The sequence below is a fragment of the Pongo pygmaeus genome, chromosome 6, assembly GCF_028885625.2.
Source record: "Pongo pygmaeus isolate AG05252 chromosome 6, NHGRI_mPonPyg2-v2.0_pri, whole genome shotgun sequence".
In the NCBI taxonomy this organism is placed as follows: Eukaryota; Metazoa; Chordata; class Mammalia; order Primates; family Hominidae; genus Pongo; species Pongo pygmaeus.
Window position 1 is genome coordinate 100237962 of NC_072379.2, and position 19599 is coordinate 100257560.

At 36.4% G+C, this 19599-nt stretch overlaps 1 protein-coding gene across 6 annotated transcripts in view; it reads right to left on the bottom strand.

Annotated features, from left to right (window-relative positions):
• Nucleotides 1–19599, bottom strand: part of PHTF2 (putative homeodomain transcription factor 2) — a 160894-nt gene that overhangs the window by 15235 nt on the left and 126060 nt on the right. For 3 of the 6 annotated variants that reach the window (XM_054493974.2, XM_063667677.1, XM_063667676.1), the window contains 5 exons: nucleotides 19337–19492; nucleotides 12822–13040; nucleotides 4324–4452; nucleotides 1915–2187; nucleotides 1557–1688 (listed from right to left, as the gene is read on the bottom strand). In XM_054493974.2, coding sequence (XP_054349949.1) covers nucleotides 1557–1688; nucleotides 1915–2187; nucleotides 4324–4452; nucleotides 12822–13040; nucleotides 19337–19492 — 909 coding nt within the window. The remainder of the gene's footprint in view (nucleotides 1–1556; nucleotides 1689–1914; nucleotides 2188–4323; nucleotides 4453–12821; nucleotides 13041–19336; nucleotides 19493–19599) is intronic. The other 3 variants (XM_063667679.1, XM_063667678.1, XM_063667680.1) reach the window with 2 other exon arrangements.

Sequence of the window (19599 nt, forward strand, 5' to 3'; positions counted from 1 at the left end):
CACCAAACTAAGGGGGAGGGGCAGGGGCATGATGGCACATAGCAGTGTTCTAGGTAGAAGGAAGGGCATGTGCAAGAACATAAAGCAGGACAGATCACAGCTCATGTAAAGAACCGAAGCAATCTAAAATGGCTGGAATGTAGTGGACTAGGAAGGAGAGTGTTTCAAAATGAAACAAAAGACAGGTGAATAAGGGAGAACTTAGATCATAAAGGGCATTATAAACCTTGTTAAGATTTTGTGCTTCATCTTAAGAGAAATGAAGAACCTCCAAAAAGTTTTAAGAATATAGGGCCAAATATACATTTTTAAAAGATCACTGGTGGCAGACTGAAGAAAGGAATGAAAGGAAGAAATGTGAATGCTGGAATGCCAGGTAAGAGGTAACTGAAGTAGCACGAGGCAGAAGATGATTGATGGTTTCAATGAGGGTGGCAGAAATGGAACAAAGAGAAGCAAATGGATTCAAGATATATTTTGGGAGCAGAAAAGATAGGAATTGGTGATAAATTGGATACTAGAGATTAAACAAGGATAATTCCTAGGTCTGGGCTTATATTCCCTCACTGAAATATAAGCTTACATATGAGGGTAGGGGCTTTCATCTCATCAACAATGAATGGCACATGGTTAACACAAATAAGTGTTCACTGAATAAAATAATCAATGTACAAAAGAATGTAACACCTGCTTAGGGTTGACAATGAGGAAATTTTGGACGAATTCAAGCGATCAGATTCATCCCTCCATAAAACAGATATGTCATAGGAAAAAAAATCCATGCCAATTTGCAGCAGTGACACTAAGTGAGCTAAATTTAAAGTTAAATTAATAAACAGAACAATTAATTTTTTAAATATAAGAGTAGATAAATAGGGCAAACTGTTTTTTTTACTTCTTTCATTATTATTTCAAAATATAAAGCATTAAAGATCTAGGTATGTCAGAGGATCTTTAAACATGACATTAATGTCATCTTTAATGTCATTTAATCATGACATTAAAGATCTAGGTATGTCAGAGGATGATTGGTCTTCAGGTCAACTTTACTAAGATATAGACAGTGCTGTGAATAAATATCATTGGAACTTGCATGATTACTCCATATATAATGACATTCTACTGCTACTTAATGCAATAACAAGAAGTAATCCTCAGAAAAAAAGCGTTTTCCTAAAACCAATTTAGATGTTTCCCTCTTCCCTCCAGAGTTTTTATATCATACTTCCATAATTAGGAAAATTACTCAAAAGATTAAAGGAAAATAATGACATGAAAAGAATGACACTGAATTGCAAACTAATATTTTAAAATAGTAATAGGTCACTTCTGTGAGGAAACTCATTGGTTATTTTTTTTAAATTCTTTTTTAAGTAGTGGGCTCCCTCTGCTGGCTTGTGACAACCAGGCTAGTAGAAACAAAATCCCTAATCCAGCTTTTCAACGAGTAAAAAGCTGGTTACTATACATCTAGAGACAAATATATATTGATAAAGAAACTGGAACTATCACAAAGGGCCAGCATGTTAAAGCTACTTTTATCACTCCCATTCTACCTTAAGATAGGAACGGAGAGATAGCCACATTTTTATATTCTGTACTTTCTTCAACCGGAAATGAGGAACCTCAGATTTTCGAGCCCTCCTTGCAGATGTTAAATGTCCAAAGAGTTTTGCAAAAAGTAATCGCTAAAAAAGATTAAGATGAGGATTAATTTTCAAGTAGATTACCACAGAAAAACAAAAATCAACAAAATATGAATTGTTAAGATTTTATTTGGTTAGGTACTACAAAAGCAAAATAAAAAATAATTAGGTAAAAATGATATAATGAAATAATAAAGTACTTCAGGAATACTTTTAATATTATGAAAACGATAAAATATTCTTATTCAGAGGTCTACATTATACCCACCTGTTTATAAGTTCTTTCTGCTACACAGAGCAAAAAAAAGAAAATCCACACAAGAGACACGCGAACCACAAAACTTATTATAACCATAGAAAGAACTATGACATCTTCATTAGAACCAAATGCAATCACATAAAGTTCTGAAGCAGAATGTGCTGTGAGTTGTTCCAAGTCTGTAGCTTGAGAGAGTCGGAAAACAAATGGAGTTAAACCCAGTATGAGAGAGATTGCATTTCCAAAAATCTGGTATCCTATTCCTGGTATATGGCTGTTCACCTTGAGGGAACCAGGGGAAGAGAGAGAAAAGAAAAATAAAATTATACCATAAATGTTATCTACAGTAGAATTATTTATAGCAATATGAAATCATTTGTTAAAATATACTCATTCTGAGTAATTTGAATCCCATTCAAGTTTGAGAGCCTACTACACATAAAACGTCATTAATTCTTCAGATCTTAAAAACAATTCATTATCAGTTCGCTAATTCACTAAGTAGATAGCAAAAGGACTGTCATCCAGATCTTGAAAAAAATTTATGTATTTCATTATTTCAAGTTAGAAATATTCACAAATACTGCAATATTAAAGAGAATGAGATCTCATATCCACTGAAATTCAGTTCATTAAAGAAAAAACTCAGCATTACACTTACTTCATACATTTGTACATTTGTACCTTGAGGTTTTCTTTCTTTCTTTTTTTTATTTTTTGAGACAGGGTCTCACTCTATTGCCCAGGCTAGAGTGCAGTGGCGCGATCATGGGCTCAAGTGATCCCTCCCAACTCAGCATTCCTAGTAGCTGGGACTACAGATATACACCACCGCCCCCACATAATTTTTTGGGTTTTGTAGAGATGTAGAGACAGGGTTTCACTATGTTGCTCAGGCTGGTCTTTAACTCCTGGGCTCAAGCGATCATCCCTCCTCTAGCTCCCAAAGTGTTGAGATTACAGGCATAAGCCAACACACCCAGCCGCTTATGTTTCTCTTTGAATAGTCCAATATATAAATAAGTGTCTCCTTAAACTCTAAAAGCATTTTAGAAGAGAGATGATAGAAGGAAGAAGAAATTAAACAGAAAGGGAAAAAGGTGAGGGAATTATTTTAAAAAAGGAAATTAGATAATGGGACAATATAAAAGCTTCCAATATGCTAGACTGGCAGAACTAAAAGAGATCTTAACTATCATGTAGCCAACTTTTTATATTATATATTACATAAATGAGACTATTGTAAGTTAAGTGATCTGCCAATTCACAGGTAATTAAGTTACAGAGCACAAACTAGATCCAAGATTCCAGAGACTTCCTCGTCAACTGCTTTTAATTGCTCACACTGAGCTATGTTATAGGGAGTATTGTCAATTTCTAGACCCAGTTATTTTAATTCCTGTCTTACATAAAGTGTGGAGAAGAGTTCAAGCATAATAATGCACCAAAGAAATTTAGAAATTGCAAGTTAAAAACAAGTCCAGAGAAATCAACACATTTTATTTTTATTTATTTATTTATTTATTTTGAGACAGAGTCTCGCTCTGCCGCCCAGGCTGGAGTGCAGTGGCGCGATCTTGGCTCACTGCAAGCTCCGCCTCCCGGGTTCACGCCGTTCTCCCGCCTCAGCCTCCCAAGTAGCTGGGACTACAGGCGCCTACCACCATGCCTGGCTAATTTTTTGTATTTTTAGTAGAGACAGGGTTTCACCATGTTAGCCAGGATGGTCTCGATCTCCTGACCTCGTGATCCACCCGCCTCGGCCTCCCAAAGTGCTGGGATTACAGGCGTGAGCCACTGCGCCCAGCCAATCAACACATTTTAAAAATCAGTAATTATCTGAAAAAAGAAATAATAGAAAATAAAATTTAAATCCACAGTATTTGAATTAGACTTCTTTGAACTACTCAAGACTTTTACCACTATCTGCATTACTTCTATATATTTAAGTAGGCAAGCAAGTATGAATGCAAATTTACTAGTTTGATTTTTTCATGTTTTAAGTCCTATTAAACAAATGAACCGGTAAGAATGATACAGAAAAATAAGTCTTTTTAATTATTTTTTTATTTTTAAAGTTTTTGTAACAACAATCTCTAGTCCAAAGAAAAGTCTTTATTAACACCTGTATATACCTATAAGCTGCTGAATTTCAAAAGAAAGAATAATATAAAAGAGAAAAATTATAGATCGTATCATCTATTCTTGGTCAGATAAGTGAAAACACTAGAAGATGAGAGTGGTTTGGTGACAAATCACTGTTTGAATTACAGACAGAAACAAATATACACATATAACTTTTTTTTCGGGGTGAAGAAATGAGGTCAGAAGGTTACTAATATAACATTCCAGTAATTATCTTACACATAATCACTAAGTCTTACCCTTGAACTACAAGAATAAAATTTAAAAACTCACTCTGTTCATTATCATTCCACTGATTTCAAGTACAGACATGTCTGCTTTCTTACAATCATTACCTTCCCATACTATAGCACTTATTTTTTCTAATCCTGGGTGGGAACTATGGAGCCAGGGCAAATGACTCTATAAAAAAAAAAAAAATTAGTAAATATATTGATCATATTTAATAAATAAAATGTGTGTATATAAAGTTGTATATATATCTCTATATACACATACAATTTTAATGACACTAAAAATAAAAATTGGTGAATACATTTATCATGTTTTATAAATGGAATATATAGATCTGTGCACAGCTAATATATTTATACACACAACTCTAAGACACTAAAATTCTATCTTAAAATTAGTTAGCATATACACTGAAATCATAAGAAATTACATGGTTATGAAACTGTACAAGTTGAGAACTTTCTGTAACAAGTATTAGTCAACCTATGTTCAAAAATATACTAAAACATGTCAGCAAAAGTACTTAGTTGTCAATCAGTCTACACAGCTGCAATATACTAATGCTAAAAGACAAATGGACATCAACTTGTTCATAGTAATCATTGTCCAACTTATGATCATTCATTAAAAAAGAATATGACAGCCGAGATTTGAATCTCTTTGAAAGACCATATAGTGCTAGTCTTATCCCAAAAAAGACTCTTCCTTACATACTTAACGTTTAATATCTGATTTAGTTACCTTTCTGATATTTTAATATAGCATTTCTCCAAAGGACCCATTTAACTTTTTTTTTTTTTCCAGATAAAGCAAATATTACAAAACTAAAGCACTCAGCCTCCTGAGTAGCTCGGACTACAGGCACCTGCCACCATGCCTGGCTAATTTTTTTATTTTTAGTAGAGACGGTGTTTCACCATGTTGGCCAGGCTGGTCTCTAACTCCTGACCTCAGGTGATCCACCGGCCTCTACCTCCCAAAGTGCTGGGATTACAGGTGTGAACCACTGCGCCCAGCCCCAAAACAGAACAGTTGAGTTAATGATGGCAACAAAATTAATGAAACACTAAACCTTTATATAATCAGACTTCAAGAGGAGAAGTAACACTAAAAGACTAAACCCAGACAGAGATCATTTTGCTTGTTTATATTGCAGTACTTCTAGCGTATTTTTAAGGACTCATATACTTCCCACATTTTGTTTTTTGAGACAGAATCTCGCTCTGTTACTCAGGCTGGAGTGCAATGGTGCGATCTCAGCTCACTGCAACCTCCGCCTCCCAGGTTCAAGTGATTCTCCTGCCTCAGCCTCCCAAGTAGCTGGGACTATAGGCGCCCACCACCACGCCCAGCTAATTTTTAAATTTTTGTAGAGACGGGGTTTCACCATGTTGACCAGGTTGGTCTCAAACTCCTGACCTTGTGATCTGCCCACCTAAGCCTCCCAAAGTGCTGGGATTACAGGCGTGAGCCACGGTGTCTGGCCACTTCCCACATTTTCTAAAAACGATAGTTTTGGCATTCGTAGTAACCTCAAATTTTATAAAATATTTCATTAAATATAACTTCTAACAATGAACAGAAGAATCTACTCTAGGTACATTTATTCTTTAGAGGACAAAAATGTGATTAAAATATGGTAAAAAAAAAAAAGTTTCTTGTAAACTTTTAACACTTTCCTCTAGGGGGAGTAAAGTTGCATTGATTAATTTCAACTAAAGTTGAATAATAATAATTCAATAATGTAAAAAAACAGAGGTGGAAAATTTTTATCTTTTCTAGAGATAAAGGATTTTAATATACTTTAACTTTCATGGTATACATTTCACTACTTGAGGTCCTGCAGAGTGCTAAGATACTAGTTATTAACTACCAACTTAATTTCTCAAATGTTATTTCCTCATTTATCTCCAAACAAAATATTCTGTTTTGGGAAAGAAATAATCTGTACCAAAATATGTATCAAACTTTCACTAGAAATTTTATAATTGTTAAGCATAAGGAAAACAAAAAGCCAGAAACAGGAAGTGCAAGAAGCTAAAAGGAAAGAAGTTTAAGGTTGAGAGCCAACAGATTTCAACCACTGATTTACAGACATTTTTAAACTCTCAGTCTGGAATAGTGAATTAAGGTCTTCCTAATTACATGAAGAAAGGAATATCAATACCAAGAAAGCCCATCTAGAGACAGAAATAGGAAATCAGGACATTCTCATCGTCCTCCCAAAAGCACTCCTTTTACATCTAGCTACCTTGCCAATTACTCTATCCAGCATCTGATATTATATTATTTCTAGAAAGCCAAAAGGCAAAAGAGAAGACAGCAACTAGAAACTGGTGAATTTTAAAAGAGTTAATTACGCCGGGCGCGGTGGCTCACGCCTGTAATCCCAGCATTTTGGGAGGCCGAGGTGGGCGGATCATGAGGTCAGGAGATCGTAGCCATCCTGGCTAACACGGTGAAACCCCGTCTCTACTAAAAATACAAAAAGAAATTAGCCAGGCGTGGTGGGGGGTGCCTGTAGTCCCAGGTACTGGGGAGGCTGAGGCAAGAGAATGGCGTGAACCCGGGAGGCGGAGCTTGAAGTGAGCCGAGATCGCGCCACTGCACTCCAGCCTGGGCAACAGAGTAGGACTCCGTCTCCAAAAAAAAAAAAAAAAAAAAAAAAAAAGTTAATTACATGTTCAACGTTGTGTGTAGAAACTTGAAAAAATAAATAAAAAAGACTGCTATATTTCTGTGTGTGTGTGTGTGTTTGTGTGTGAAATGTACATTGAAAAACAGTCTAGTAGAATCATGTCTGCAGTGTGGAGAATAGCATCACATGAAATATTTTTTTAAAAGTCTCAGGGAAAACATCAGAACAAATAATTTCATTTTATAATTGTATCACATAGGTTACTCTAAATACATTTTCTTTTTTCTTTTTTTTTGAGACTGTGTTGGGCTCCACTGCCCAGGCTGGAGTGTGGTTCTTGGCTAACTGAAACCTTCGCCTTCCGGGTTCAAGCAATGCTCATGCCTCAGCCTCCTGATCAGCTGGGATTACAGGTGCTTGCCACCATGCCCACCACCATGCCCGACTAATTTTTGTATTTTTAATAGAGATGGAGTTTCACCATGTTGCCAGGCTGGTCTTGAACTCCTGACCTCAAGTAATCCACCCGCCTTGGCCTCCCAAGCTGGGATTAGAGGCGTGAGCCACCGTGCCCGGCCACTATATATGTTTTCAAACTAAAATTCAGAACTTAAAATTTTTTTTTTTCCTTTGGAGACAGCATCACAGACCCAAAAATTTAGAACTTCTAAAATGATTATACTTCATCCTCATTTAAAATCTCAACTGCTTTGCTCCTTGTTCATTCAAAACTACCTGAAAACCTTAATGCTTAAATGGTGGCATGTTTTATTTCAAATAAATTCACCATGACAACCACATACTCGTGTTTCCAACTGTGGGAATGCAGCCATTTAAAACTTTACACTTACTAAAAACTGAATTTCAGCTGAATATAGCTTTATATTTTAGCATATATTCAGCTATAGAGGAGGACTATAGGAGAAAAATTTTCTCCTGTGGAAATGTTTCAATTACTACTTACAAACAAAACAAAACAATGAAACAAAGATACACATTTGGGAATATTCTGATTAGAACATACTAATTCAAATGCTCAGTGTTTTTTCATGACAAGGCAGAAAAAGGTCTTCCAAACCTAACGGACTGGTTAAACAAGAAAAAAACTAGTAGCTTTTTAGTAAAAGGGAGCTAATTTCCATTACTTAGCTACTAGTAAAACTAAAAGCATGAGCTTATTTTTTGAAACCTGAGAATTAAAAATCTGTTTAAGATCAAGTCTTTAAAAGCAAAACCAATATAAGCCCAGGATACCATAATTAGATATACAGAGTAGAGCATTAACAAATTTTATCTTACCAAAAAGGTAGCCGACTGATGTGACAGACTCAGGAGCAATTTACTCTGCACAGATATCATAAAACAATTTTTTAAATCATTTAAGAAAGGCCTAATTGGCATGTTTTGAAAAAAATTAATTTTGTTTCAGGCATTCAGTATTTATTAAATACCTACTGTGTACCTCACGCTGTGTGATACAACACTGAGCAAAAAAAACACACATGGTCCCTGCTTTTATGCTGCTTATAGTTATCTCTGGGAAAATAGCTCACAGGCATTTCCCTCAATCTTAACTCCAGTTGTTAGTCTCAGTGACTTAGATGAATATGCAGATGACTCATTCAACACCCTATGCTTTCATGGATTGTTCACTGTTTTTTCATTTCTTCAATCCCAAGGACGCTAAACTACTCCCATAGCCACACCCTAGACCTTGTCACCATACGGAACTGCTCTACTTCTGAAAGGAATCTACTACAACTTCCCATCTTACCTGGTCTCTCAAAGCTTCAATTCTGAAACACTTGTTCTCTTGAACACACCTATCCTTAAATTTATCAGTCCCTTCCTGATTTCATTTCCTTCTCAATCTAACAATTTAATGACTAGACTGCCACCAGATCCACCATTTCAATCATCCCCTCTCCTGTCCCTTGAAGAGCAACTATTTATTTATTTATTTATTTATTTATTTATTTTATTATTATTATTTTTTTGAGACGGAGTCTCGCTCTGTTGCCCAGGCTGGAGTGCAGTGGCACCATGTCGGCTCACTGCAAGCTCCGTCTCCCGGGTTCACGCCATTCTCCCGCCTCAGCCTCCCGAGTAGCTGGGACTACAGGCGCCTGCCACCACGCCCGGCTAATTTTTTGTATTTTTAGTAGAGATGGGGTTTCACCGCATTAGCCAGGATGATCTCAATCTCCTAACCTTGTGATCCACCCATCTCGCCCTCCCAAAGTGCTGGGATTACAGGTGTGGCAACTATTTATTGAACACTTACTCTGTGTGACTTTGGGCACATTACTCAACTCTGAGCTATGTAAAATGAAAATAAACTACATTATCACAGGTTGTAAAGGTTAAATACATGAGATAATGCAACTAGATTACTTTGCACAGTGTATGGTATAAGTAAATGCTTATTAAATGTCAGATATAGTAACAACTACATTCCAGAAAACATCACATAGCTGTGTAGAATAGGCAACTACAAATTCATGGTTTCAGATTCCAGCTGGACCCTCAACAATGTGGCAAGGCAGTATGATTGTTTTGATGTGTTCATTGGCTTGAACACACACACACACACTCTCTCTCTCTTTCTCTCATTCTCTCTCTCTCTCTCTTCCTCTTTCTCTCCCTCCCTCTCTCTGTCCCCTTTCTCCATTCTCCACAAATGGTAACTTAAGGCCTTCACCACCATCCAAAAGCCTCCTCTTGTATCATCTCGCTTATTGCCAGTAGATCTCTTGGACTCTTGCACTTCACAGAAAAGAGATCATCAGGCAATAACTCTCTTACCATCTTGCTTGCTGCATGCACTCATCCTTATCCTTATCTCAGCAGAGGATGTTTTCCTCTTCCTGTCAAATGCTAAGCTTCCTGATTATGATTCCCCTCCAGAATCCTAAGAAACGTCATTCCACCAGTCAACATTTTCTCCCGTATCTCTGATTCTTACCTACTGGTTTTCTCCTGTATATATCAATGTTTTCAAATATCTCATATATTAGGGAGTAAACACCAAAACACTCCAGCTCAATTTCCCTATCTAATTACCACTTTGTTTTTTCTAAACATTCATAGCCATCCTTTTTATTTTTTACTTATTTTTGAAACAGAGTCCACTCTGTCACTCAGGCTGGAGTGCAATGGTGCCATCTCAGCTCACTGCTAAGCCCTGCCTCCCAGGTTCAAGTGATTCTTATGCCTCAGCCTCCAGAGTAGCTGGGATTACAGGTGCCTGTCACCACGCCTGGCTAATTTTTGTATTTTTAGTAGAGACAAGGTTATTCAAAGTAAAGGCAGCTTGCCTTTTTTCATTCAAAATTATATTTAAAAACTTATTCATGTTGATATATGCAGCCGAGTTCATTCAATTTCACTGCTGTATACTGTTTTATCATACAACATTATTTATTAATTCCACTATTATTGGCGATTATATTTTCAACTTTCACTATCATGCACAATGCAGTGATAGTGCCTATCTTCTAAAGTTTCATTCTAAAGTGGAATGAAAGGGTCCTAGAATATATAGAACTTCAACTTTACTATATAACGACAAACTGCTCTTCAAAGTAGCTGTACAAACAAACATCAGTATTAAAGAGTTCTCTCTTCACATTCTTGCCAACATTGAAATTTGTCAGGTTTTAAATTTTGACAATTTGATCAATATTAAGTAGTATCTAATTGTTCTAATTTACATTTCCCTAACTAATAGCAAGGCTGACCATCTTCACTTATATTTTATTAGCCATCAGGGGACCTGTTCACATCCTTTTATTTTTCTATTGAGTCATTTGTCTTTTACTTATTCATCTGTAGGAGTTCTTTATGTCCTGTATGTAGTAACACTGTGATAGTTAATGTATTGGAAATATCTTCTCCCAGCCTGTGGCTCATCTTTTAACACGCCCAAAGTTTTAAATCTTAAGATATTCAAATTTATCTCTCCACTTTTGTTTGTGCTTTTTATATCTTGTTTTTAAAAATTCTTCTCTAACCTGAAGTAATAAAGATTTTTCTCCTGTATTTTCTTCTAAATGCTTTAAAGTTTCGCTTTTCACCTTTAGAAACTATTTGGAATAAGTTTTCAAGTGTATAATCATTTGACTCACAACCATATAGTCCGTTCTTTTTCTACTGATTTGTAATGCCACTTATTGTCACGTATTAGTGATCCATTATAAACAAATGTCTATTTCTGAGTTTTCTATTCTGTTCCATTGGTATATATGTTTATATGTCTATACTATACTATCTTGAGTATTAAATTGAAAGCAAATTTTTATATCCAGTAGGGAAAGATCCCTGTTGTTCTTCAAACTTGTTTTTGCTATTCTTGATATTTTGCTCTTTAATATGGACTTTAAATCAGTCTAACTCCAACCAAAACCAGACAGAGGTAAAGAGACCAGAGCTCCCTCATTTCCACCGTGTAAGGATACAAGGATAAGATAGCTGTTGTAAACCAGGAAGAGAACCTTTACCAAGAACCAATCATGCTGGCACCCTGATCTTGGACTTCTAGGCCTCAGAACTGTGAGAAATAAATGTTCGTTGTTTAAGCCACCCAGCCTCTGGTATTGTTATAGCAGACGGTTCTTTGATGGCTATGCATCACCCTTTTATCAGATTGAAAGTTCTCTTTTTTCTCTCGAGTTTTCTGACTTTACTTGGTTTGACAGGATTAGATAAGGAGTTGGATAAAACAGAGAAGGTGAAGAAGAGTGAGAATTTTAAATGACCGCCAAGTTTCTCGACTAGTGAGTAGATGAATGGAGATGTTATTCACCAAAATTTTGAATGGAATAAGAAAAACAGACTTATGAGGGAGGACTGGCTAAATTTGAGGTATTGGTGGGACATTCAAATAAAGATATCCTATAAAATTGTGCTGTCCAATATAGTACCCTTCTCACATGTGGCTATTCAGCATTTGAAATGTGGCTAGTCCGGCTGGGCAGGGTGGCTTATGCCTGTAATCCCAGCATTTTGGGAGGCTGGGGTGGGAGAATCACTTGAGGTCAGGAGTTTGAGACCAGCCTGGCCAACATGGTGAAAGCCTGTCTCTACTAATAATATAAAAATTAGCCAGGTGTGGTGGTGGGCGCCTGTAATCCCTGCTACTCAGAAGGCTGAGGCAGGAGAATCGCTGGAACCTGGGAGGCGAAGGTTGCAGTGAGTCAAGATCGTGCCATTGTACTCCAGCCTGGGTGACAAGAGTGAGAGACTCCATCTCAAAAAAAAAAAAAAAAAAAAAAAAAGAAATGTGGCTAGTCCAAAATGAGATGTGCTCTAAGTGTTTACACCGGATTTTGAAGATTTAGTATTAAAAATGTAAAATATTTCATTAATTTTTTCATATTAGTTATATGTTAAAGTGATATTTTGAATATAATGGGCTAAATGAAACATATTTGAATTTCCCCTTTAAAAAAAATTTAATGAGGCTACCAGAAAATTAAAAATTATACATCTGACTCTCATAATATTTGCATTGGATAGCATTACTATGGGCACTTGGAGATACAAATTTGATATTCATGAGATGTAGATTTGTGAATATAATCTTATAGATGGAGTTTAGACCAAGGTGTACATGCATCTGGCCACAAAGTATGTTCAGTAAGAAAGTACTATTGCACCTAACACATGATTTGACTTACAAAACTCCAGTTACCAATAACTTTTCAGGAACATACATAACCACAATATAAGTACTGAGATTCTATGTTTTGATGAAGCCAGACCACAGCTCACATAAAAAGAAAAAAGAACTATAGAAATATAAGCTTGAATGTAAGCTTTTTCTTCACCTCTGTAAAATCTGAACATAAATTCAAAGGAGCTTGACTCAGCTCCACATAAGCCAAAACCATAAACCAACCTGATGAAAAGGGTCGTCTCTATATTCTTTTTTCACACACGGATTAATCTGAGGATTTTCCACATCTGTCTCACTGGTACAAGATGAATGGCATTCTGCACAATGTAACAAGTCTTCCCATAACACATCTTCTGTTTCAGATTCTGGCCTTGCACTCTCAGAATCCTGTCTGGAACTTGAACAGCGAGAGCTGCAACTAGTACCCGATTTAGGGGCGTCCTGAAATCAAGATATTCTTTGACATTAATACAATTTATGTACTCTTTCCAACTCAAAGGATACTATCAGAACCCATATATTGATACTTTTTGCTAAAACAACAAATACACCCTCAAAAGATAGTGAGACAGCAAAACATTACAAAATATATTAGTTTTTATTCAGTAACAAAATACGCTCACATCAAAATTTATTTGATTTCGTATTTCAGCTCAGATATTACTTCGCATACAAGGGTTGTATCTATTTTCTCTTAAATTTTATATGAAGTTCACAACTCAGGTAGGCAGAGAGAGTAGTCTAAGTTCATACGGTCTGCACGGTGAACATTAAATGACTTTAATTTATGTTATTAATGGTGATACCATTGGCCTTCCATATCCATGCATTCCACATCTGCAGACAGAAAACACAATATTCCTGAGATGCAGAACCCACAGTTTTGGAGAAATGGAGGGTGAGGGCTGACTTTATGTGTCATCAGGTTCCACAGGGTTGACTGTGAGACTTGAGAATCCTTGGATTTTGGTATTTATAGAAGGGCCAGATATCTACCAATCCCACGTGGATACCCAGGAATGACTGTATTTTCTTATTCTAGTCTTTTTTTTTTTTTTAAGCAAGAGTGGATTTATCTACTGTTTTTGTTTCACAAATGGAAGTGAAATCAACATAAAATTGATACCTAAACCAAAAAGGTAATTGCCAACTCATGTTCTTGAGATAATCTGTGGTATAAAAGTAAAAAATTAAAACAAGTTAAATAATTTCTAATCAGCTTACTTTATCCTGGGAGTTTGCAATGTACAAAATAAAGATGAGTAAAATTTTGATTTAAATTAATTAAAAAACTTTTACTGAATAAATCATGGTCATAGCCATCCTTATGGCCAGGTATCTTCAAAAATTTTTTTTTTTTTTGGCTGCTCTCTGTGACTAGATTTGTCATGTACCTTTAAAATGCATTGTATTTATCCTTTTGTCTTTCCTTTGCTATCACTGACTTCAAACTTTATCATTTATACCTTCATTGCTATAAGCACCTCCTAATTGATCTTTGCCTAAAAGGCCTTCCTCTTCTTTCCAGATTAACCTTCCTAAAGCACAGCTGTTCTTTGACTCCTCCAGTCAAAATCTTTCCTTGGCTTCTCACTGCTCTCCTGGATAAAGTTCCGATTCCTTCACCTAGCATGCTCATCTTCATATGTGCTACTTTTTGACCTTGTCTTCCACTACATACCATAACCTTTTACTCCAGTGACAGTAGGCTACTTCTGAGCCCCTAAGCATGACTTGTTCTTTGCTTTGATTATGTTCCACCCTAGGCCTTAATTATGCTCCTACCTCTTATCATTAATCCTGCACTCCTTTAAAAAGCTGTTAAAAATTAAATGAGCATGAAAACTTTGAACACAAACCTGGCACAAAGCAGGGGCTCAACAAATGCTACCTTAAAGCCACCTACCTAGAGTGATCACTTTGTCCCTGAAGTGAGTTATTATTATTTTTTGAGATGGAGGCTCACTCTGTCCCCCAGGCTGGAGTGCAGTGGCACGCGATCTTCACTCACCACAACTTCCACCTCCCAGGTTCAAGTGATTCTCCTGCCTCAGCCTCCCGAGTAGCTGGGGTTACAGACACATGCCACTGCAACTGGCTAATTTTTGTATTTTCAGTAGAGATGGGGTTTCACCATGTTGGCCAGGCTGGTCTTGAACTCCTGACCTCAGGTGATCCACCCACCTTGGCCTCTGAAAGTACAGGGATTACAGGCTTGAGCCACCAAGCCCGGCCTGAAGTGAGTTATTATTTATATTCATTTGACAATAAATTTTGCACTGCTTTCCACAATCAATCTCTCTCTCTTTATGTATGTGTGTATATATATATGTGTGTATATATATATATATATCTTTTTTTTTGAGATGGAGTCTCACTCTGTCACCCAGGCTGGAGCGCAGCAGCACTATCTCAGCTGACTGCAACCTTCACCTCCTGGGTTCAAGCAATTCTCCTGCCTCAGCCTCCTGAGTAGCTAGGACTACAGGAGCCCGCCACCACACCAGGCTAATTTTTATATTTTCAGTAGAGATGGGGTTTTACCATGTTGGCCGGATTGGTCTGGAACTCGCGAACTCAACTGATCAGCCCACCTCAGCCTCCCAAAGTGCAGGGATTACAGGGGTGAGCCATGGCACTGGCCTCTTTTTTTTGAAGCAGGACTACATGCGTGTACCACCATGCCTGGCTAAATTTTGTACTTTGTTTTTTTTTTTTTGAGAGATGGAGTTTCGCCATGTTGCACAGGCAGGTCTCTAACTTCTGAGCTCAAGGGATCTGCCCACCTCAGCCTCCCAAAGTGCTGGGATTACAGGTGTGAGCCACTGCATGTGCGGCCGATATTGTCTGTCTTAATTAAATATTCATGTGTTTAATATTCTCAAATAGACTGTAAATCTCAATATACTACAAGTCCACAAAAGACAGATTTTTTTTTTTTTTTTGGCCATCTCCTTACCACAGGTAACAAAATACCTTGAGTGAGTGAGGTACATTATTAATAATTAATCTGCTGATATTAGAATGGGGACTGTGAATCTACAATGTGTTAATAGAGTGTTTGTGGGAGGAGGGCTGTTTATTTAGAAAGAAGTAAAAAGAAAAACTTTTAAAAGAGAAGAAAATGATTAATAAGTAAAAACAAATATAGAAAGAAAAACAGGACAAAAATCACTCTGCTTTGTTTTATAAACAGCACTCCAAAAATATTTCAGGTTCTCTAATGTCACCAGTTTTCATTAGCAAGGCACAGAACGCATTAAGCTTTTAATAATTGCTAATTTAAAATTTGTGATAAAGATAGTTTATTATATATAACGTCCGATGCAGACTTGCTAATCAGGATTAAAGGCCTGATGACTTTAACGGAAACTAATTAATGATTTCAGGATTAAGAAAATATCTATAATTCTTTAGAAGTGTTTTTTGCCAAATGCAGATTAATAAGTGGGTTTTTGTTTTTGTTTTATTTGAGATGGAGTCTCACTCTGTCGCCAGGCTGGAGTGCAGTGGCGTGATCTCGGCTCACTGCAACCTCTGCTTCTTGGGTTCAAGTGATTCTCCTGCCACAGCCTCCCAAGTGGCTGGGACTACAGGCGCGTGCCACAACAGCCAGCTAATTTTTGTATTTTTCGTAGAGACGGGGTTTCACCATGTTGGCCAGGATGGTCTTGATCTCTTGACCTCGTGATCCGTCCACCTCAGCCTCCCAAAGTGCTGGGATTACAGGCATGAGCACCGCACCCGGCCAAGTCGGTCATTTTATACATTTAAAACTGGCTGGGAGTGGTGGCTCACGCCTATAATCCCAGCACTTTGGGAGGTCCAGGTGGGTGGATCAAGACCAGCCTAGCCAACAGGGCAAAACCCCATCTCTATTAAAATACAAAAATTAGCTGAGGCAGGAGAATCACTTGAATCTGGGAGGCGGAGGTTGCAGTGAGCCGAGATGGCGCCACTGCACTCCAGCCTGGGCAAGGAGAGTGAAACTCTGTCTCAAAACAAAAAACAAACAAACAAAAAACCCCTAAAAACTATTGCCTATAATTGTCTACCTTTCAAATAGAATTTTACCTACAATATTTGTGTGATTAATAGTGAATATCAGTACAAATTGCCAAATAAAGTCTAAAAAAAGAAAATTTTAGAATTGAACAGTTCAAGTTAAAACACGTTTGTTTTGGTTTGTACTGCTCATCATGTCAAATCTTTAGACGCCTAAAACTGAACATATAATCAGATTTAGAGAACACATAGTATTTATTTGAAGGGAATATGGACTTATAAATGCTTTTTTTGGGGGGTGGAAGGAAAATTGTTTTAAAAAACTCAGAAGTTAAATAATTTTCCCAAGGTCATTTAAATAATCTAACTCCAAGCCCATGGTTTCTTCATTACGCTTCTCATCAAATGTTACCTTTATGAGATGAAAAGCTAACCTACAATTGGGAGTAAAAATTGAACAATATTTGTAGAGTTGAACAAAGCAGGACAGAGTAGGTAACAGAAGAAACACTTAAAAGCTGTCAGTTCCCTAGGATGCCTCCTGCATCCCAGATAACCAAGTAATTCCTCCCAACAGAACACTGGAAGAAGTCAGCCAGATACAGTAGATAGTAGAAAAAGGCAAAAAACGGGGATTAAATGAAAGTCTACACATTAAATGACAAGATTCCCATCTCATCCCCAGTTCCCTTGGTGCCAAACACCAGAGCAGCCTGTTTTATTATCTACTACCCCCATCCCACCAGAAGACTGGATGAGACTTCCCTAAAAAATAGATGCCCCTAAAAAGTTTGTCTATAGATATCGCCATCTGGGAGGCTTACAACAAATGGCTAGGTTCCTGACCCATTATCTTACAATAAAGCCCACCAATCCCATCCATGCACAAAATACTTCCCCAAAGAATTTTTTCATTTATCATTGGAATACTTTTATCAAGAAAAATTAAAGTTCAAACTATTCTATCTTTGGCTCCCAAGTCTTTCTGAAAAGACCTTGGTAGTCTTTGATAGCTTCCTTGCCCTCTATCATATTACAAGAGGTTCCACAGTCATTTTGTATATTTCCTGCAACAAACGACAATCAGGAATCAGCCACTTCTTCAAGAAGTTTGTTTCGTTTTTGTTTTTTTTGGTTTTCGTTATTTAGTGATAAATGGCACAATCTAGGTGCTAGAAATGCTTGCTCATTGTGTTTGGGTGGGTCCAAATGATTTTTTCGTGCCTCACTCTTAAAGAAAAAAACATTACTAGCAATTTGAAGAGAGTACAGTAATTTATAAAATAAATTTAAATTTATAAATAAAAATGCAAAAGAGCACTACAAATCTTCTGTTTCCATTTTATTTATTCAAAGGAGGCTTTATTTTGCTTTTTTCTAGAAAAGCCCTTTAAAGCTGGTTTAAGAGTAAAAATTTTTGAGAACTGAATGCACCTTTTAAAATATCACCTAGTCTACATTCTTCACTTTATAGATGAAGAATTTTATAGCCATATTTTATATTTATGTAATTTCTTATATCATTAAAAAAGATGTAAATCAATGCTTACTATCAGCCTTACTTAGCTGGAAATCAAGATTTTAAACAACCTTTTAATTTAAAAGTTAATAGGTAGACTAATGTTCTGCCCTTCAAGAACCTCAATCGTTTAAAATACAGTTGCAAACCAACAAGAGCAAAGATCATGGAGTGAGAAAAATACTGCTACTGCCAAATAATTTATTCTGGGAGAGGGGTCATACAGCCCTCCATCTCCCTTCCAGCACCAACTGACTTCTAACAGTACATACAGTAAGACAAAATTTTACAAGCTTGGTTATCTGGTTTAGGAACAAAAGATAGTACATCAAATGACGTGGGTGAAGAGGCAATGGAGCAGACACACTGGCATTAGTGTCTGTATGGCAACCACTGGGAAAAGAAACAAAACCATAATCACCAGAAAGATTAACCAGAGACACAACCACAAAGAAGAGTGTGCAAAGAATAGTAACTCTTCTAATCTTAATACTCTGAAGGCAATCATATTCCAGCACAGCGTAACATGTGTTTTTTACAAGTTTAACCCAAAACCATCAAGGAAAAAAATACTAATATAGCTCAAAAAGAGTAGAAGGTAATGTTTATAAAGAGGTGATAAACAGTGTAATTTATTTGCCTTAAAGCCAAATGTTCTACCCTTAGATTAGAAACTGAAAATATAATTCAATGAAATTCTTTATTTAAATAATTTTAAGCTCAAGAGATATGATATAGTTGAAAAGGGTTTAGAGAAAATAAAGATTAATAAGGAAAAATAAAAACAAAGAAAAAAGAACTGAATTTTGAAGTATGGGGACTTAATAACTGGTGACAGCAATATGAAGGAAGTTACTTAAAATAACTTTGCTATGATCAAATGTATAAAGCCTTTCAAATTGTGGAAAAGGTGAACATAGGAGTTTGCAGATTCTCTCTCCAGAATGTTCTTCTTTAAAAGCAAACAACAAACAATGTATGAGTCTTCAAAGATAATGCACAAAATGAGCCCAAATGTGTGGCTATCTATCAATACATGTGCAATACATAAACCTATAACTGCTATTTTATAAATCCAGATCACACAACAATAATAAATATTGATAATAATGTGAAATATTTATTTCAACAACTTTTAATTGTTGAAAGAAGTTATAAATTAGTAACATATAAAATAGATATGTATGTATACACTTAAGGACAAAGTATATACCTCATTAGGGTAATGTTTCTTATAATGGTGTGACTTTCTATTCCGAAGAACACCTTCAGAAGTCCTGTCCACATGACGACGTAATGAGTATCCTGTTTCAGGACCTTCCTCACTGGAGACTTCATCAGAGACATTTGTTATTGTCCTTTGGGTATCCTAAGTTGGGAGTACACAAAGAGGATTATAGGTAATTTCTAACCAACCTTTTAGCTTTTAAACTACGAAATTTGAAATTACACATACATATATACACACAACTTCAA